The 20,118-nt window shown below is 71.0% G+C and overlaps 4 protein-coding genes across 4 annotated transcripts; 2 read left to right on the forward strand and 2 right to left on the reverse strand.

Moving 5' to 3' along the window:
- Window positions 1–2,352: 2,352 nt before the first annotated feature.
- On the reverse strand, window positions 2,353–4,415 carry AURANDRAFT_71377 (hypothetical protein; the record flags this gene model as incomplete). The annotated part of the gene is made up of 1 exon (XM_009037499.1): window positions 2,353–4,415. The coding sequence occupies one exon, from the start codon at window positions 4,353–4,355 to the stop codon at window positions 2,388–2,390; it is 1,968 nt and encodes a 655-aa protein (XP_009035747.1).
- A 352-nt stretch (window positions 4,416–4,767) lies between these two features.
- On the forward strand, window positions 4,768–6,858 carry AURANDRAFT_63256 (hypothetical protein; the record flags this gene model as incomplete). The annotated part of the gene is made up of 1 exon (XM_009037388.1): window positions 4,768–6,858. The coding sequence occupies one exon, from the start codon at window positions 4,768–4,770 to the stop codon at window positions 6,856–6,858; it is 2,091 nt and encodes a 696-aa protein (XP_009035636.1).
- An 867-nt stretch (window positions 6,859–7,725) lies between these two features.
- AURANDRAFT_63257 (hypothetical protein) lies at window positions 7,726–10,207 on the forward strand (the record flags this gene model as incomplete). The annotated part of the gene is made up of 2 exons (XM_009037389.1): window positions 7,726–9,219; window positions 9,419–10,207. The coding sequence occupies 2 exons, from the start codon at window positions 7,726–7,728 to the stop codon at window positions 10,205–10,207; spliced, it is 2,283 nt and encodes a 760-aa protein (XP_009035637.1).
- Window positions 10,208–12,785: 2,578 nt separating this feature from the next.
- AURANDRAFT_63258 (hypothetical protein) lies at window positions 12,786–19,533 on the reverse strand (the record flags this gene model as incomplete). The annotated part of the gene is made up of 10 exons (XM_009037498.1): window positions 12,786–13,159; window positions 13,212–13,651; window positions 13,729–14,956; window positions 15,015–15,075; window positions 15,164–15,226; window positions 15,288–15,617; window positions 15,664–15,780; window positions 16,041–18,239; window positions 18,749–19,331; window positions 19,409–19,533. 10 exons carry the CDS (start codon window positions 19,531–19,533, stop codon window positions 12,786–12,788), a joined length of 5,520 nt encoding a protein of 1,839 aa, XP_009035746.1.
- Window positions 19,534–20,118: the final 585 nt, after the last annotated feature.

Raw genomic sequence — 20,118 nt, forward strand, 5'->3', positions numbered from 1 at the left:
CGCCGCGCCCGGGCGCGCCCGCCGCCGCCGCCGTGTCGATGACCGGCCGCGGCGCCGCGGGCGCCCGGGCGCCGCTCGCCGCCGCGGCCAGCGCGTTCGCGGCGGCGAGCTGCTCGTCGACGGGCGCCGCGAGCGCGTTCGCGGCGGCGGGCGGCAGCGCGACGGGCGACGCGACGTAGGCCGCGAGCATGTGGGCGACGCCGGAGCCCAGGCCCACGGGCGGCGGCGCCGCCGCCGCGGGCGGCGGGACCGCCGGCGCCGGCGCGGCGGGCGCCGCGGGCGCGTCGAGCACGCCGGCGAGCATCGACGCCGCGGCGAGCGACCGCGGCGACGACGGCGGCTTCGGCGCCTCCTCGGCCGCGTCGTCCTCGGGCGCCGCCTCGGGCGCGGCCTCGGGCGCGTCGGGCTCGGCCGCCGGCTCGCCGGAGATCATGAAGGACTTGGAGAGCAGGACGCCCGGCGCCGCCGGCTCGAGCGGCGGCGCGTTGGCCGGCGCCGGCGCGGCGTCGCCGCCGCCGCTTTCCGCGGGCGCGGCGACGCCGCCGCTTTCCGCGGGCGCGGCGTTGAAGGCCTTGGCCGCGGCGGAGAAGACGTCGGCGGGCGTCGTTCCGGAAAAAACCTCGGCGGGCGTCGGCGCCGCGGAGGAGTCGTCGGAGTCCGAGTCCGAGGGCTCGCCGTCCGCGGGCTTCTTCGCCGCGCCGACCATGCCGAAGAGCGCCATCGCGGCCAAATCCTCGAGCGACGACTCCGGCGCCTTCTGCTCGCCGTCGGGCTGGTGGTTCGCGATCATGCGGCGGATCTCGTCCTGGTCGTAGAGCCGTAGAGCGTCGAAGCCCTCGAGGTCGTCAGGCTTTTCGATGACCTTGGTGCGCTTCGAGGCTTTTTTAAAGGACTCGAAGATGCACGCGGGGTGGTACCAGTGGACGCGCTTGTTCTGCTTCTCGTTGACGCGCGGCGGGATCTTGCCGATGCGCGGCTCGCCGATGCGCAGGGCCGCCTTGCACTTGTGGTAGCGGCACTTGGCGCGGCAGTCCGTCGCGTACTCGGCGACGTACTTGTTCGAGCCGATGCGGCCCGCGAGCATGCCCCCGAGGCGGCCGTGGTCCTGCTGGTTCGTCGCGCGGTCCGTGTCCAGGGCGAGGCGCACGACGTCGAGGTCCAGCGTCGTCTCCTCGCTCTTGACGAGGCGGCGGACGATGCGCGCGGATTCTTTCGTGGGGCCCTCGACGGGCGTGCCGTCCGCGAGCTCGTAGACGGGCGGCGGCGCGAGGAAGAGCATGGTCGTGTCGTCGTCGAGGCCGACGCGCCGCTTCAGGGACCGGTGGTTGCCGCCGCCGGCGGCCGCCGCCGCGGCCGCCGCGCCGGCCGCGGCCGCGCGGCCGGGCCGCCCGGACGCCGTCAGCGGCGGCGGCGCGGACGCCGCGCGGATGTCGTGGCAGGCCTCGCCGAGGATGACGTCGTCGTCGCTGTCGCTGTCGCTGAGGACGAGGGGGCGCTTCTCCGGCCTGGGCGCGGGCGGCTCCGGCGCGGGCGCGGGCGGCGGCGGCGGCTTCGGCTTCGGCGCGCGCGGCGCCCTGGGCTTCGGCGGCGGCGGCTTCTTCTTCTTCTCGACGCCGCCGCCGCACTCGACGGCGAAGCGCCGGTGCGCCGCGCGGCCCTGGGCCGTCGTGAAGACGCGGCCGCAGCTCTCGCAGGGGTGGCTCTGCGCGGGCCGCGCCGGCGCCGCGGGCTCGGGCTCGGCCTCGGCCTCGCCGTCGCGCGGCACGGTCCAGTCGCGCCCGCTGCCGTCGCTCGGCGGCCGCAGCAGGTCCCAGTCGACGCCGAGCTCCGTCTCGCCGTCGTGGTAGTGGATGTCGAACTTGGGCGTCCGCTTCGACGTCTTCGGCGGGATGACGGCGGTGATCGTGCCGAGGTAGTAGCAGCTCCCGCCGTCCCAGAGCGCCTCGACGATGTCGCCCACCTCCGGGTACATCACCCGGGCGCGCTTCAGCGCGGGGTGGCTCATGGCGGGGCGCGGGGGACGCGTGGCCGCAAATTCGCCGCGCGGAACTTCGCGTTACGGGAACTCAACCAAAATGGGCCCGTTTCGAGAGCTGTCTGGCCGTGCGCGACCCCCGACGCGTGCGAGCGCTGCCCAGACGTGCGCAAACGCTACTCCGACGCCCAGCCCAAGCGCCCGCTCTGAACGCTTGTAGGGCCAAAGGAGGCGAACCAGCGTGGAGGGGAGGGGAGGAGACAGAGATTTTGCACCGGCAGATCGGCCGATGTCGTGTTTGTGTTGAGGCACACGCGCCCCCCTATGTAATTTTTGCGCCGGCATCCGTCGCATCCGACCGCATCTAGAGACCGAGTCGAAACAGGATGGTAAGCCAAACCTCCTAATAAACCTACCCCACCGTCTTCCCGCGAACCAACCCCGGGCCGCGCCGCCCGAGCGCGACGAGGCCGCCCGGCGGCGGCGGCGGCGGCGCGCTCGCCTGGCGGTTGCCCTTCTTCGGCGCGGCCGGCGCCGCGTCCGCGTTCTCCGCGAGCGCCTTCGCCAGGGCCCCGCCGTCGTCGCGGTCCGCGCGCGCCGCGTCGCCGAAGAGCGCCGTCGCGTGGCGCCGCGAGTTGCCCGCGACGTCGACGACGACCGCGCGGTCCTTGCCCGGGTGGCCCCGGAGCGCGCGGCCGACCTGCTGCGCGTAGAGCGCGGGCGACTCCGTCTTCCGCAGGAGGAGCACGGCGGAGAGCGACGGCTCGTCGAAGCCCTCGCAGAGGAGCGCCGCGTTCGTGACGACGTCGACGTTTCGGTCCGCGAGGAGGCCGAGGACCCTACCCCGCGCCTTCTCCTTCGTCGAGCCGTCGACGTGCTCCGCGCGGAACCCCGCGGCCCGGAGCGCGTCGCGGAGGGCCAACGAATGCTTCACGTCGCGGCAGAAGGCGACGGCCGTCGCGTTTTCGACGTCCGCGGCGACGCGCGCCCAGCAGCGGACGGCCAGACGGACCGCGTCCGCGTCGTCGAGGGCCCGGTCCTCCTTGGCGGACTTGGACGTGCGCGGCCGCAGGGCGCGGACCGCGAGGCGGTCCTTGGGCGTCGGGCCGACGACGTCGGGCCTCGCGAGGTGGCCCGAGGCGACGAGGTCGCGGATCTGCGGCCCGGCCACCGAACCGCCGAAGGCGCTCCCGAGCACCGCGTCCCGCGAGAGCCGGAAGGGCGTCGCCGTCAGCCCGATGACCACGCAGCGCGGCTTGGACGCGAGGCCCGTGAACAGCAGGCTCAGGTAGCTGTCGGCCGCCGCGGAGTGCGCCTCGTCGACGACGACCGCGTCGAAGTCGAGGCCGCCCGCCTCGGCGGCGCCGCTCGCGCGCAGCGCCTGGATCGTCGCCACGGTCACGCGCGGCCGCGCGTCGCACTCGTCGGGAGAACCCCAGGGCTTCCTGAAGCCGTCGTCCCGCTCGTCGACGGCCGCGAAGTCGCGGAGCGCGCGCCGCGTCTGCGCCGCGAGCACCGTGCGGTTCACGACGAAGAGCGCGCGCCGCCCGCCGCAGAGGCGCTCGAGGAGCGCCGCGGCGACCCGCGTCTTCCCGCCGCCGGTGGCCAGCGACAGGAGCGCGGACGCAAAGGGCCGCGCCTCCGTGCGGTTGCCGGGGCTCCGCAGCGCGGCCTCGGCGTCGAGCACGAGGCGCCGCTGGTAGTCGCGCAGCGACGCCCACGCGGGGCCCGTCGGCTCCCGGCGGAACGGCGACGGCGCGGGCTTGGGCTTCGGGTCGCGGCCGAGCCCGAGCGACGACAGCGCGGAAACGAGGTCGTCGTCGTCGTCGTCGGGGGCGGCCGGCGGCGGTGCTTCGATTGATTGCGGCGGCTCCTCCTTCGGCGCTTCGGTCGTCGTCGGCGCTTCGTCGACGGGCGTCGGCGCCTCGTCCGGAGCGGCGGTCGGCGGTTCCTCCGGGACCGCGGGCGCGTCCTCCGCCCGCTCGTCGGGGACCGCGGTCGCGGCCTCCGGCTCGGCGGCCGCCGGCTCGAGCGCCAGCGACGCGACGAGGCCCGCGAGGCCGTCGTCCTCCTCGTCCGGCTCCGGCGCCGCGCCGTCTTCGGCCGCCGGCTCGGGCGTAACGCTGGGCGGCACTTCAGGCGCCGCGCTGGGCGGCTCCTCGGGCGCCGCGCTGGGCGGCACTTCAGGCGCCGCGCTCGGCGGCTCCTCGGGCGCCGCGCTTGCCGGCTCCTCGGGCGCCGCGCCAGGCAACGCCGGCGGCCGCCAGCCGTCTTCCTGCTTCATGTTCAGCGTCCATAGCTTCGTCTTCGTCGAGGAGTCGAGCTCCGCCCAGCGCTCTGCGCCCCAGGCTTCCTTGACGGCGCGCAGAGCGTCCTGCATGGGTGACGGTACGCGGGGAGGGCCTCCTAACAGAGGCACATCGCAAACCGTGCCGCACAAAGTCTGCACTCGCCAAGCAACATGCACCCACGCAAGACGGTTTATTCGAGTGAGGCTGCCCGTCGAGAACCGTCTTACGCGTCGTCGCAGCGCTGCCGGACATCGTCACAACCGCCGCCGCGGCCTGCCGCGGCCCATGGAGCCCGCACTACCGGAGGAAACGGTGACGAAAAACGACGTCCAGAAGGCGTCGTCGGAGCGCGTCGGTCCCATGGACGACGTGCTCGACAGCGAGGTGCCCGTCGAGATCGTCCAGAAGCAGTCGCTGCTGCGTAAAAGACTGCCGGCGAAGACGGCCGACGCCGGGACCGTGGAGGAGATCGCCCTCGCCGCGCTGGAGATGAAGTCGCACATGGAGGGCGAGATACAGCGGCTGCGGCTCGAGAACGAGGCGATGCGCCACGAGTCGCTGGCGGGCCGCCGGGCCGGCGCGCGCCGCCCGGACCCGCAGGGCGCCCTGTCGCCGACGCCGCCCGTGCCGCCGCCGGCGAAGTCGCCCTTCAAGTCGCCGCCCTTCGCGTCGCCGGAGGCGCGCTCGGCCGAGAAGCCGCGGCGCGAGGCGTCGAGCCCCGTCGTCGAGGAGCTCGCGTCGCTGCGGCGGCGCAACGCGGAGCTCCAGCGCGAGCTCCAGAAGAGCGAGCGCGCCTGGCAGACGCCGACGGCGACGAGCCGCCGGCCGTCGCTGTCGACGCTCGGCGCGTCGCCCGTATGGGTCGGCGGCGAGCCGCGGGCGTCGCCGGAGAACTCGGCGGCGCCGCGCGTGCCCTTCTTCGCGCCCGTGAACCCGGGCCCCTTCCGGTCCGGGCGGTCGACGTCCTCGGGCGCCAGGGACTCGCTGGGCCTGCTCGCGGCCGCGCTCGACGTCTTCCCCCCGCGCTTGCGCCAGGGCGGCTTCCTCTGGAAGGTGCCCTTCTCGTCGAGCGGCGTCATGCCCCAGAAGCGCTGGTTCCGCGTCGCCCTGCGCCGCGGCGGCGCCGGGCGGCCCGACGAGGTCGTGCTCACGTGGTGCACGAGCCGCGCGACGACGGCGTCGGAGTCCGTGTCCGCGCAGGGCGACCGGTCCCTGAGCCTCGAGGACGTGCTCGAGCTGCGCGGCGGCCACCAGACGCCGGCCTGGTGGGTCCAGGCGGCGGCGAAGCGCACGCTGCCCGTCGCCGACCTCTGCTGGTCCCTCGTGTCCAAGGACCGGACGCTCGACGTCGCGGCCGAGGACGACCGCGACGCCAGGGCCTGGAAGCGGGGCCTGCGCGCCGTCGTCGCCATGCTCCAGCGCGAGCGGGCCCTGCGCTTCTCCGAGGACTCGGAGCAGCCCCAGGTCGACGACGACCTGAGCGTGCGGTCCGTCGCGCTCGCGTCCTCGCGGTCGGGCGACTCGCGCGACTCGACGCCGTCGTCGACGCGGTCGTCGCGGTCCGGCGGGCCGGCGTCGTCGCGGTCCGGCGGCTCGCGGGGGCGGCGCACGCGCCACTTCGACGCCGACATCCCCGAGGAGGCGGAGAAGAGCCCGCGCGCGACGTTGGTCGACGCGCTCCGCCGCGGCGACGCCCTGGCCGCGCGCGCGGCGCTCGCGGGCATGATGGCGTCCGGCGCCGACGCCGTCGCGGCGAACGCGCTCGCCCAGTGCGAGGACCGCTCGGGCCGCACGGAGGCGCCGCTCCACGTCGCCGCGCGCCTCGGGCGCGTCGACCTCGCGGAGCTCCTGTTGGAGCACCACGCGGACGCGCGCGTCCGCGACAACGCGGGCAAGACGCCGGCCCACGTGCTCCTGGAGACGCGGGGCGACGGCGGCCGCGACGTCCTCGCGGTCCTCCTCGACGCCGCGGGCGACGACGTTTTGGAGGCGCGCGACGACGGCGGCGACGTCGTGTTGCACGTCGCCGCGCGCGTCGGCGCGCTCCGCTGCGCGCGGCTCCTGCTCCAGACGGCCTGCGACCCCTCGCCGAAGAACCACGACGGCCTCACGCCGGGCGACGTCGCGCGCTCGAAGCGCGACGCGGCCATCGCGAACTTGATCGACGAGTACGGCTTCGACGGCGAACCGACGGATTTCTCGGCCGCGGACGACGCGCCCGCGCCGCCCCTCGAGCTCTTCGCGACGGCCGAGGGCGACGAGTGGCAGAAATTGTTCTGCCACGACAACCAGCACCCCTACTACGAGCACATCGCGTCCGGGCACACGCAGTGGGAGGACCCGCGCGCGGACGACGGCGACGGCGACGGCGCCGCGCTCCCGCTGCTCCTCGGCGCGGAGGCGCCGGAGACGGAGGAGCCCGAGGAGGACCCGCCGACGTCGAACCGGAGCGCCGACGCGAGCCCGCTCCCGGCGCTCGACGCGCCGGACCCGCCCCCGAGCCCGCTCCCGGCGCTCGCGGCGCCCAAGCCGGCGAAGCGCCTCGACGGCGCGCCGGCCCGCAAGCCCCTCATGCCCATCACGAACGCGTGAGGCCGCACGGTTCTCGCGCGCGGGTGGGTCCCTCTGTAACACCTGCTTCTTAGTGGCCGCCGAAAGGACACCAGAAGTCGACGACGTGGCCCGCGGCGTCGGTGCGAAAGGAGGGGCTGCCCGTGCACGCGCGCGCGCACTTGGAGACGATGCTGCTGAGGACGCGGCGATGATTTTCCGCGAACTTTTTGTAGCCGCCGGCCTCGCGGAACTTGTCGATCAACGCGTAGGAGGACTCGTGCTTGGAAATACCTGCTTGCATCGCGGGGGATGTTCGCCGAGAATAACAGTTAGGTAGTAAATGTTGAGGCTTCTGAGGTTGTTGAGGCAAATCGCTGGCTCCAGCGCGGAGGAGCGCTAAGATTACGTCTCGACGGGCTCCGACGGCAGGGCCGTAAAAAGCCGCATAATCCAACGCCGCCATCCCCTCATCATCCGTCTGATCGACATCGGCGCCAGCGGAGATGAGCATGTCGACGATCGCGCGGCGGCGGCGAGCCTTTTCATTTTTGACCTTCAACTCGCCGGTTGCGCAGCAAGCCGCCGCGGCTCCAAGCGGTAAACGACCAGAAGGTATAGGGCTATTCACCGGAACACCCGCGTCGAGCAGGACTTTCACGCAGTCGGCGTGTCCTCGCCAAACGGCGGCGTAGAGAGCCCTCTGGCCTTTCTTCCCTTTCTTTAAGTTCATACCTGGACGCTGCCTAAGAAACTTGCGTAATTTACCAACTTGACCGTGGCTCGCAATCTCGGCAAGACTAGACATCGCGCCGCGATCGGGCTGCTGCCGAAGCTGTTGCTGCCCTCGATTTGCCTGACTAGTCGCGACGGCAACATTAGCCTGCAGCCTGGTTGCTCGCCGGCAGCATGGCGTCCTTCGCTCCTGGGCCAAGCGCCACCCCGTCGTCGGACGCCACGGACTGGCAGGACATCACCGACGACGTCGCGGCGGCGGCGTCGTCGTTCACAATCGACGAGCTGCTCAGCGCCGACACCTTCAGCCTCTTCGAGTCCATGAGCGCCTGCGAGCTGCTGGACCCGAAGATGGACGCGCTGGGCAACGAGGCGCCGCAGCCGTCGGTCGAGGAGCGGCTGCGGGCCGGCACGATCCCGCTGCGGCTCGAATTGGGCGCCGCGCTCCGCGTGCTCGACCGCCTGCTCGCGCTCGAGGTCGCGTGGTTCGCGGGCGCGTCCGCGCACGAGTCCGTGCTCACGTGCTTCTACGCGCGGGACCCCGTCTTCGACGCGGCCCGGAGCGTCGACGACTCGGCGGGCACGGCGGCCGTCGTCGCGGCCGTCGCGTGCTCGCTCTGGGCGCTGGAGGCCGCGCGCGTCGCCGCGCTCCGCGCGGACATCTACGAGGAGGAGGACTTCTGCGCGTCGAGCGGCGCGTCCGGGTCCGGCGTCGGCACGGACGACCGCGCGCGGGCCCTGGCGCTGGCGGCCGAGGAGCGGCTCGAGGCTCTGGGCGGGCCCGACGCGGACGCGGCCGCGCGGCACGTGAGGCACCGGCGGCTGCTCGTCGAGGGCCTCGCGGCCATGCTCAACACGGAGTCGTCGAACGCGACGGTGCTCGAGGCCATGGTCGACGCGCTCAACGGCGGCGGCGACGCCGAGGGCCGCGACCGGAGCGCCGCGGACGCGGCGGCGGGCGACGCCGCGTTCGGTCCGTGCCGCGACGAGAGCTCGGCGACGCGCGGCGCGGCGATCAAGGAGGGGGGCTACGCGACCTACGCGGAGCGCGCCGAGAGCCGCGCGGGCAAGCGGCGCCTCGCGTCGGGGCTGCTGCGGGTCCTGGACCTGCGCCGCGAGCTCGCGGGCTTCCGGTTCTCGTCGCCGGACGGCGCGCGCGTCCCCGAGGCGCTCCAGGGCCGCTACGCGGAGCACGGCCACCTGCGCGTGTTGCGGTTGGTGGACCTCGTGGGCTCCGAGGACCGGGGCGGCGGGCGCCTCTGCCTGCCGCGGTCGCTCGCGGCGCTCGAGCTCGGCGGCGACGGCGCGCGGCTCCGCCAGCTGCTGAGCCACGACGACTTCGGCGTCCACGCGTCCTCCGTCGTGCTCGGCAAGGGCGCCAAGAAGTGCTCCGTCTATTCCCTCGTGACGGACTCGCTGCTCAGCGCGGGCGCGCCGTCGTGCATCCTGTCGACGCGGCCGGGCGCGGAGTTCGCCGCGCGCGCCGCGCGCGCGACCTTGGACGCGGCGCGCGTCGCCACGGCGAACCGCGCGCGCCTGCGCGCGCGGCTGCCCAACCTGCTGCTGGACTGGGCGGCCCTGGTCCAGGACGGCATCGAGGCCGACGGGCTGTGCGCGGCGGCGCTGGGCCTCGGCGGCGACCGGAACCGCGTCGACGTCCAGTACTGTGTGCAAATCAAATCTTCAACCCGACTTCAATGTGAGCGTATTCGAATGTTTTGACACGATCACTTCCGCCGTGCTTCGAGAACTCGCTGAGAGCAATCGATTCGTCCAAAAATCAGCCGAATCGACTTCGATTTGACCGAGCTAGAGAATTCTGAAGTTTGGCCCCGACGTCCCAGCTCACTGGTCGATTTGCACACAGGTCCAGTACCTCTACAACTGGGCGCTGCGCCACTCGCTGCTCCTCATGGAGCAGTGCCTCGCTTTAGACGTCCACCTCGAGCTCATCGCGTCGCCCAAGGAGCTCGAGCAGGTCTTCTGGTACTGGGAGTACCTCTTGGCCGCGCGCGGCACCGTCGCGTCGTCCGCCGCGCGGCACCGCGTCGTCATGCGCGACACGCTCGCGCGCCAGCCCGACGCGCCGCCGCTGAGCGACGCCGACGCCGCCCTCGAGAAGCTCGCCGACGACCGCGACGCGGCGTGCGACGCCGTGCTCCGCGCGAAGCGGTGCCTCTGCCGGGGGCTCCACCAGTTGTGCGCGAACGCGAACGCGGCCGCGCGCGCGGCGGACCCGGGCTACGACGACGACGCCGTCTACGTCGCCGCGTCGCTGCGCTTCGCGAAGCGCTTCGCGCACTTTTCGTGCTTCGCGGACCCGCCGCACGTCAGCTTCGCGGACTACGAGCGCGTCGCGGGCGCGCAGCGCGGCGGCGCCGCGGGGCGGCTCGCGGACTCGGCGAGCGACCTCTTCCAGAACGCGAAGCAGCTGCTGGACCAGGCCGCGAAGATCGGCGACCCGGCGGCGGCGCTCGCGGGCGCGGACGTCGACGGCGCCGAGCTCCGCGCGCTCATGAAGGTCGCCGTCGCGAACCGCGTCAACATCGTCCGCGAGCAGGCCGGCGGGGGCGCGACCCGGGGCCTCGACGTCGCCTTCAAGTTCCACGAGCATTTTCCCGTCCTGAGCAGCGCGGCCGCCGCGTCGCCGCCCTGAGTCGTCTTCTCGGGCGTCGCGGGATCTTAAATCACACACATTAGGACTAGCTGCTTCTTTTGTTGGGGTTTCCGGGCGGGTTGCGGCGGTTTCGGGAGGTGTAAAGCGGGCAAGCATGGGAGGTCTCGAGGTGCTCGCGCTCGCCGATTTTTTGCCAGCGGCGGCGCAGTCTTCAAAAACGCCGCGTCGCCCTGCCGCGCCGCAACGCCATCTAAAAACCGCCTGCCAAGAGCACCGCACATCACACCTTCTCGTCGTGTAAATATGGGTATCATCTCGAAGATTAAAGCGCTCTTCGGGAGCCGGAAGCAGAAGGACGTGACGATCAAAAATCCCCTTCACAAGACGCCTCGCAAGCAGGCCACGCCGAAGGCCAAGGCCTCAGCTAAGAAGAAGCCGGCGTCGGCGAAGAAGCCCAAGTCCGCCGTCAAGAAGCCGGCATCGGCGAAGAAGGCCGCGCCCAAGCCCGCGGCCGCGAAGCGTCGCCGCTCGCTTCGGCCGCACCGCGCGCCGACGCCGAAGAAGAAGTGAAAGGCGTAGTCGTCGTCGGCGCACGCCGTCGGTTCGAGCGATGCATCGATCACTAGCAACACTCACGTCCATCCAGTGACGGCATCCATTCCGTCATCCGCGCGATCCCCGGATCCGAGTCCCGCCGCCGCGGGGCAGACGAGGTCGCCAGTGAGTCGCTACGTGCTAGTATAGTGATCTTACCCGTAATCAACGGGGGTGCGCGCCCTCCGCCTAGGGCGTCCAATGGGCTGTTACGAGTGGCTCAGGCCCAGGCTGTGGTACATGCGGAGGACGTCCGCCTCGGAAGTCTCCTGGCTGCTCGGGGGAAGGCGGATGGATAAGTCGTCGTCGTAAAGCACAAATCCACAATTTCCTTCCTCATACTCGACCTCGTACTTCGCGCATAACTCCTCCTCATCGAGATGATTTTCACGCGCTCGAGCGCGTTCGTGTTCGGCAGGCTCAAAGTTAACCCACGTGTCGATGACCTTTCCGGCGGCCCAGGAGCCAGGGACCAACTCGTCAGGACCCGGTTCGTCATGATCGCTGTCTTGGCTGAAAACTTCCACCTCCGTGCCGATGGCGAACCGGAGTCGCGCTCGTATACAGTCGTCGCTGTCCCTGGGCGCATAAATCAATTCGCCGTCTTCCAGCTCGATCTGATAGGGCATGTAGATACCCGCGGGGAGCGTCGCATGGCGGTACCAGAGCGCCACGATGTTGCCAGAGGACCAGCTCGTGCCTGTGCAACACTCGACCGAATCCCCGATTTTGAAACGAAGTTCGACGTCCGTCGGGGGCGCGGGGGCCATGAGGAGATGCTCGAGACCGTTTTTCGCATCCTTCAGACCTCCGGCAACGGCGCGTTCAAACCATCGCTTCGCTTCGTCCAGGTCCCCACCAGGCTCGAACTGAATCATTTCTGCCAGGTTAAGCATTCCTAGTACGTCGCCCCGCTCTGCGGCAGCGCGATACAGCTGCTTCGCCTTCTTTCTGTCCCTTTTGATGAAAGTTGGTTTGTTGTATAATACACCAAGATTCACCATAGCCTCCACATCCCCGAGCTCCACGGCGCGTTTGTAAATTCGGGCGGCTTTTTTGTCTGATCTCGCGAAGCTAAATAGGCCGTCGCGATACAAGTTGCCCAAATGATTGATCGCTTCTGGCACATCGTTCTCCACGTGTCGACGAAGCCGTGCCAGCTGCTCCGCTTTATCTTCCGGGCACGGCAAGCGACACAGAGGACACGGCTCGCCTCGACACTTCTTCGCGCACGAGTCGCAGACCCGCCGGCAACAACAGATGAGAAGCACGTTCGTCGCATTCACGTCCCATTCCTCCATGCAGATCGGGCACCGCGACCCGAAACGCTCCGACGTCGGCGCCCGCTCCGGGTTCGCCTCGCGCCGCGCGCGAGCGGCCTCGTGCTCAGCGGCGATGCGCGCGCGGACCTCGTCGGCGTGCGATCGCGGCGCGGGGCCGTAGACCACCTCGGGCGTGGGCGGGGGCGCAGATGGCGGCGCCTCGGCCCGGGCCGCCTCCGCGGCGCGTTCGTGCCGGATCTTCTTGCACGCCGTCCGGTGGCCGCGGTCGCGCCAATCGATTCTTTGACAGTCCGTCGAGCAGTACCTGCCCGGGATGCGTTGCGCGGCGCGAGCGCGCCCCGACCCGTTCGCGGCGCGGGCAGGGTCGCGCGTGACGGCGCGCCGGGACGCGTCGTGCGGCGCGAGAGCGCGCCGCCCCCGACCTCTGCGCCGGGATCGCACTGCGTCGTCCCGCAGGGGCAGTTGAGCTTCGCCTTCTCTCCACAGATCGTGCAGGTGAGGCGGAGCTTGAGCGCTTTCGCCCGCGCCTTCTTCACCTCGTACTCGCGTTGCTTGATCTGCCAGTCCATCAACTTCGGGGCCCCCGCATCCGCGCTCGGCGTCTCCGACATGATTCGAGGCGTGCAAGGTGCGCTACGAGCGACGATCTGCCACTGCAAGTGGAGGCGCCTGCTGAACCTCGTGAGATCGAGCTGTCCAGGGGAACCACCTTACACCTCACCTTACACCGCCCTCTCTCTCTACGCCGACGACGGCGCGATCTCCAGCCCGCGGTCCTTGCGGCTCTTGATGTCGTAGAGCGCGCCGCGGTAGGGCACGCGGCGGAGGACGCCGTCGAAGCCGCGGGGCGTCCGCGCGTCGCGGAGGAGCGCGGCCGGGTCCGCCGCGCCCTGTACCGGCGGGTCGAAGCCGAAGAGCGTGCGGATCACCGCCGACGCGAGCGTGACCCCGCAGGTCGCCAGGTAGGCCTGGTCGCCGCCCTTGCGCGGCGGCCGGACCATCTCCGTGTTGTTGTCGCCGTAGACGCGGTGCGCCTGGCCAAAAGGCCCCTCGGACAGGACGCCGCCGGCGTCGCGGAGCAGGTCCAGGGCGCCCGCATAGTCGCCGAGGTTGCCTACGGGGGAATCGCGGTGGGACGCGCCGAGATACGGGACGCGGCGGCGAACCCAGCGCCGTCGCCGAGAGGCCGACCCAGCCGTCCCAGGCGCCGCGGGGCCCGTGGTCCGCGCGGTCCGAGTCGGGAGCCGCTGCGTCGTCCAGGCTCAGCGCCCGCATCCAGCCCGGCGTGCGGAGCTCTTCATCAAAAAAGCCGCGCATGGCTTTTCGCGCGCCGGCGTCGACGTCGCCGGGGATGGACGTGCCGACGTGGATGAAGTCGAGGCACGTGCGCACGGGCACGGTCTCGTTCGGATAGCGCGCTTCAAAGTAGCCGCCGTCCTCGACGAGGAGCCCCAGCGTCGCGTTCGACGCCGCCGCGGCCAGCTGCTCGAGATACGCCGCTCGCGTTCCGTTGCCCTCTTTTCGGTGGAGCGCCGCGGTCTCGCGGAGCATCCACGCGTTCGCGGCGCCCAAGGCCGCGACGCCGTGGACGTAGGTCGGCACGCACCTAGCAAGCATGACGGTGACGAATGCCACCCAAAATCTCTCGAACATTCGTCACGGCCGCGGGACTCCGGCGCGCACTCGAGGAAGCCGTCGGGCGACGCGCCGTAGTCCGGCATGCCGCCGTCGAGCTGGGGCAACGCCAGGTAGGCCGTCGCGAGGCCGTCGAGCGCGTCGACGGCGACGTCCGCGCCGCCGAGCGCGACGGCGGCCCGCAGCGTGAGGAACGTCGCGTAGCGGCTGAAGGCGTAGTACTTGCCCGCGCCGCGCCGCGTGAGGATGTCCAGCACGTTGTTGTGGTCCAGATCCGCGCCGAGGAACAGCGCGCCGACGTCCGCGACCGCGGGCGCGTCGAGGAGCGCCCAGACGTCCGAGGAGTAGCCCGTGTCCCACATGTAGAGCGCCGTGGCGCCCGCCGTCGTCCCGACGCTCCGGTACACGGTCTCGCCCGCCGGCGTCGTCTGGGACACGGCCCCGAAGGACAGCAGCGCGCCGTAGTACGTCCGCAGGAGCTCCGCGTCGTCCGTCTCGAGGACCGGCAGGTTGCCGGGGTAACTCGCACCGTCGGGCTCGAAGAGCGACGCCCACCACGCCTCGGAGCCCGCGCCGGCGGCGTCGAACGCCTTGGGGAAATCGGCGGCCGCCGCCGCCGCGTCGGCCTCGACGGCGTCGTCCTCGAGCCCGACGTCCAGCACGAACGCGACCCAGCCCGACGGGAAGTGCTCGTCGAGGGACACGGCGCACGCGACCTTCGCGGCCCCAGCGGCGGCGGAGAGCTCGCAGGGCGCGTCCGACGCCGCCGCGGCCATGCCCGCGCACGCGCGCTTTGGGGGCGCGCGCGACGTCGCGACGCATTGGCGCGTCGCTTCGTTGATCAGTAAACCGCCGTCGTAGCGGAACTGCTGGTGGGGAAAGTCCGACGAGTCCCGCGCGTGGCAGCCGTACTGGCCGATGTCCGTGTAGTTGAAGCCGTGGATCGCGTCGAGGCAGAGGCCCGTCTCCGCGGCGACGATGGATCCGCCCTTCAAGGCGAACTCGCCGGCGCCCGCGCCGCAGCCGTCGGCCATCATGAGGGGCTGCGCGCTCGCGTTCGAGAGGCACGAGGCCGTCGCCGCGTTCTGGAGTGTCGAATTCCCACCGTCGAAGAGCGCGCCGGACCAGCGCTGCCGCGGCTCGTCGGCGTCGCAGTCCTCGAGGAAGAGCACGGGCCGCAGGGGTCGCGCGTCGCAGGACCGCGCGGACGAGCCGTTCAGCGTCGCGGCGTAGCTCCCGGCGTCCGTGGGCGGCCCGGGGTGGCCCCACTCCCAGCCTGCCAAGCATCACGGTAACGATTTCTCACAGGTTTCCCACCCCAAATCTCTCGAAACTCGTCACGGCCACAGGACGCTGCTCCCAGCCCGTCGCCTCGAACCACTGGACCTCGGCGACCTACCGAGCACGACGGTAACGATGTTTCATCGTTTTCCCAGCCGAAATCTCTCGAAAATCGTCACGGCCACAAGACGCCGTCTGCGACCAACTCCGCCTCGATGGACACGTCGACGGGCGCGTCCGTCGGGTTCGTGAAGTCGAGGCGGACCTGCGCGTCGTAGACTCGCGAAAGAGGTGAATTCCCAGAGGCGCGGCAGACGCGCGAGCACCTGCGTGGCGTTGAAGCCCACGCGGACCGTCGACGTGACGTCGATGGTGACGCCGTCCACGAGCACCTCGCCGGAGCGCACGAGCTCGTGGGGCCGCCAGCGGATCGTTCGGAGCGCTGGCTTCGCGCCGCCGAAGGCCAGGTTGCGCGGGAACGCCGCGCCGCTGGCGCCGCCGCCGCCCGCGCCGAAGATCGGCGGGAACGTCAGCGACGTCACGGCGACGACGTCGTCCGTCGCCGCGGCGACGCCGCCGCGGAGCGCGCCGAGCTGCGCCGGCGCCTGGTCGCCGCCGAAGAATTGGAGCGTCGCGAGGTCGTCGCCGGCGGACGCCTGCGCGCGTGCGTCGGGTCCGCGGGCGCTGGGCGGGGCGACGCACCTGGCCCGGCGCGACGCAGCGGTCGTCCTTCCAGCAGCAGCGCGCGTGGCCGCAGGCCGCCTCCGTGTACGGCGAGCCAGGGCAGTCCGGCGCGCCGTCGCTCGGCAGGCCGCAGACCTGGACGTCGAGCACGTCCGTGGACCAATCTTCGAGCGTCGGCGGGCCGAGCGCGGCGGCGAGCGGGAGCACGAAAAGCAGTGTGGGCAGCCCCATCGCGATCGCGGATCAGAATTCAAGCTTCACCGTCGACAAATTGATGCTGTTGAAGCACGCGGGAGCTAACCCAAGTGCTAACCCCGTGCGAGCCAAACGAGCGATTACTTCGAGGAGGAGTGGGACCGGAGGGCCTGGTTGAGCGCGCCGAAGGACACGCGGACCGCGAGCCAAGAGAGCGTGCCGAAGGCGAGGAGGCCGCGGAAGCCGCTCCGGAGCTGGCGCTTGAGGTGGCTGCCGACGAGGAGCCTGGCGACCTTGCCCTTCCACTGGTTCTCGCGCGCGCGGATGCGGAGCGCGCGCGCCGAGACGGGCCGCGCGTCCGCGACGGCGACGGCGTCCTCGGGGGGCGCGTCGCGCCTGAAGAGCTTGTCCGAGACCTTGGCGCCGAGGGCCTCGGACGCGGCGCGCCGGAGCGGCCGCCCCTCCCTCGAGCGCAGGCGCGCGAGCAGGTCGTTGAGGTCGACCTCGTTGAGCACCTGGCGGAGCGCGGCGCCGCGCGGCGACCCGAGGAGCGAGCCGACGGCGTCGTTCATGGCCTCCTGCTTGGCCTGCTCCGTCGACGCCGTCTTCTCCGCCGCCGCGGCCTCCGCGGCCTCCGTGGGCACGAGGTCCAGGAGCCGCCGCCACTGGACGCGGTTCTCCGGCGTGAGCAGCGTCGCGCGGAGCGCGTCGACGCCCGCGGCCGACGACGGCGCGAGCGACCGCCGCACGGCCCAGGGCAGCGACATCTCGTAGATGTTGAAGTTGGGATCGACCTCCGCGGCGATGCCCTCGAGCGTGAGGAACGTGCGCACGAGTAGGAGCACGTAGGGCGGCGTGAACATCTTCCAGTTCGGCGCCAGGACCTGGTTCAGGACCGTCGCCAGCGCGCCGAAGCGGCTCGTGCCGCCCTCGACGGTCTCCATGGCGTCCGTCAGCGCGTCGACGAACTCCGGGAAGAGCGGGTCGGAGCCGTCGGCGGCCCGCGGCGCGGGCGCGAAGGGCTCCTTCGCGGGGTCCGCGCGGTATTGCACGGGGTCCGTCAGGAACCCGACGTCGCGGAAGCACACGGCCAGGCCCGCGTAGTCCTCGGCCAGGCACGCCTGGATGCCCCGCGCGAAGGCCTCCATGATGTCCGGGTCCACCGACGACATCAACCCGAAATCCAAGAACACGAGCTTGCCGTCGTCGCCGAGCATCAGGTTGCCCTCGTGGGGGTCCGCGTGGACGTAGCCCGTGAGCACGAGCGACGCCGTGCAGGCTTCGACGGCCATGCGCGTCATCTTCAGGCCCTCCTCCGCGGGGAGCTTGCTCAGGTGGTGGCCCGCGACCCACTCCGTCACGAGCACGCGCCGCGTCGTGTACTCGTCGAGCACCTCGGGCGTGCGCACGAAGCCCAGGAACTCGAGGCTCGCCTCGAAGTCGCGGCCGTTCTCCGCTTCCTTGCGGTAGTCGAGCTCGTCGTAGATGTCCGCGGCGACGCGGTCGACGATGAGCTTGAGGTCCGCCTCGAACGCGCCCGCGGACAGCGCCCACGAGAGCTGGACGGCCGAGAGCGCCAGGAGGAAGCACTGGTAGTCCTTCGACAGGATCTCCATGGCGTCGGGCCGCTGGACCTTGACGGCGACCTCGCGGCCGTCGTGCGTCGTCGCCTTGTAGACCTGGCCGAGGGACGCCGTCGCGATGGGCTCGGGGGTGATGGCCGCGAAGAGCGGCGCGCCGTCGCCGTCCCCGACGCCCGGCGCGATGGGCTCGGGGGTGATGGCCGCGAAGAGCGGCGCGCCGTCGCCGTCCCCGACGCCCGGCGCGATGGGCCCGCGCCAGCCCAGGTCCTCGCGCACGATGGCCCAGGCGATCTCGTCGTCGTAGGGCACGTTCTGCGTCTGCAGCGCCTTCAGCGACACTGCCGCCTCGTCGCCGACGATGTCCGGCCGCTGGCTCAGCGTCTGCGACAGCTTCACGGACACGGGCCCGAGCGAGCTCAGCGCCGCGCAGAGGCGGGCGCCGCGGCCGCCGACGTCGTTGCCCGCGAGCGTCGTCGGGTCGAACTCGGCGCTCTTCTCGCCCCGCTTGAGGCCGCCGGACGCGTCCCAATCCTCCTGCGCCTTGCGCAGCGTCCACGCGACCGACGAGAAGCGGTTGACCACGAGGTGCGGCCGCGTCCGGAAGAACCGCTGCAACGACTCGCGGCTGAACTCGACCTCGCGCAGCGCCTCGAAGTCGCGGTACTGGTCCAGCAGCGGCTCGCGCACCGTGGAGGCGTGCAGCTTCGGCGGGATCGCCTTGGTCGCCGGCGGTGCCAACGTCGCTGCGAGCGCATCGGCGCTGCCGATGAGGAGTATGCAGACGATGCCGCGCATGCCGCGCGGCTTGCCCATCATCTGACGCAGCCGTCGGGCACGGCTCGTTGCCACGCGCGGCGACTGTGGCCGGTGCTGAAGTCCTTGCTGAAGCGACGGTGAACGGCGCCACGCGAGCTCAGACACGCGTCGCCCGGCAGGGAGGCATCGCGCCGACTCCTCCAACGCACTTAAGCTAAGTGTTCTGAACGCGCGAGGGCTCGCCTGGCTTCCTCGTGGCCCTTGGCTGCCGCGCGAACCAACCAGCGTCTTCCTTCTTCTTCGCGATCTGCGGGAGCGCCCGGCCAGCTTTTGAACAACATAAGACCGACAAGATATTCACCATCTGTGAATCCCTGTTCTGCGGACAGCATGAATAGCTTGAACGCCTCCTCGACTTTTCCCTCCCGGAACAAAATTCCTCCTAAGTTTTTCTGCGCCAGCGGGTGCCCTCGGTCCGCGCCGAGTCGATAAAGCTGCGTTGACTTTTGCCTGTCCAATTTGACTCCGTCTCCCCGTTCGTACATGGCACCAAGATTCAACATCGAGACCGAATCCCCGAGCTCCACGGCGCGCTTGTAGAGTTTCACGGCCTTCTTCTCCGATTTCGTGACGTGCGTACCCTGGCGGTAACAACTTCCCAAAAGCCCGACTGCCTCCGGCACCTCGTTCTTCGCGTGACGACGAAGCCGAGCAAGATATTCCGCATTATCTGAAGGAAACGGCAAACGACAGAGTGGACACGGCATCTTGGCGTTGATGATCTTGTCATCGCATGAATCGCAGACCCTCCGGCAGCAGCAGCTACGAAGCGCAGTCGCCTCATTCACGTCCCATTCCTCCATGCAGATCGGGCACCGCGCCCCGAACCGCGCCGAATACGGCTCCGGCTCCGGGTTCGCCTCGCGCCGCACGCGGGCCGCCTCGTGCTCCGCGGCGATGCGCGCGCGGACCTCGTCGGCGTGCGACCGCGGCGCGGGGCCGTAGAAGATCTCCTTCTCCTTCGGGGGCGGCTCCGGCGTCGGGGCCTCGGCCCGCGCCGCCTCCGCCGCGCGCTCGTTTCGGATCTTCTTGCACGCCTTGCGGTGGCCGCGGTCGCGCCAGTCGATTCTTTGACACGCTGTCGAGCAGTACCTGCCCGGGACGCGTCGCGCGCGAGCGCGCCGCCCCCGACCCGTTCGTGCGCCGGGACGCGCTGGGTCGTCCCGCACGGGCAGTTCAGCAAGGTCTTCGGGTTCGTCCCGCAGATGGTGCATGTCAGGCGGAGCTTCAGGGCTTTCGCCCGGGCCTTCTTGGCCTCGTACTCCTTCTGTTTCTCGACGTACTCGGCCTTCATTGTCCTCGCGGGACGCGAAAAAGTTTACGCGCGTCGGGTCGTCCACCTCCTGCTCGAGACGATTTTTTGCCTTTGGCGATTCAGCCAGCCTCTCGATCAAATCGGCGCGTCGCAAGGCCCGTTTGTCGTCGACGTTCGTCGTGCAAAGGCCACACAAGTTCCAGACATGGGCGTCTTCTCCACTCTCAAGAGCCTGTTCAAGACCAGCAAGAAGCCGGTGCTCAAAAAGGCGAGCAAGAGCGCTACGCCTAGGAAGGCGGCCGTGGCAGCTAAACCGACGCCCAAGGCCGCGGCGAAGGCCAAAACGCCGAAGAAGTCTCCGGCGAAGAAGCCGGCGTCGGCGAAAAAAGCGCCCGCGTCCGCCAAGCCCAACGCGAAGAAGCCGAAGAAGAAGGCCGCGCCGGAGTCGACGTACCTCGAGTACGTCGAGCCGTCCAAGAGCAAGTTCTGGATGATCACGCTCGACGGTAAGACGACGAGCGTAACCTTCGGCAAGATCGCGCACGGCGCCGCGGGCACGGAGCAGGCGCCCAAGGCCCACGAGTCCGCGGCGAAGGCGCGCGCGTTCTACGACAAGCAGATCGC

The sequence above is a fragment of the Aureococcus anophagefferens genome (assembly GCF_000186865.1).
Source record: "Aureococcus anophagefferens unplaced genomic scaffold AURANscaffold_6, whole genome shotgun sequence".
NCBI lineage: Eukaryota > Pelagophyceae > Pelagomonadales > Pelagomonadaceae > Aureococcus > Aureococcus anophagefferens.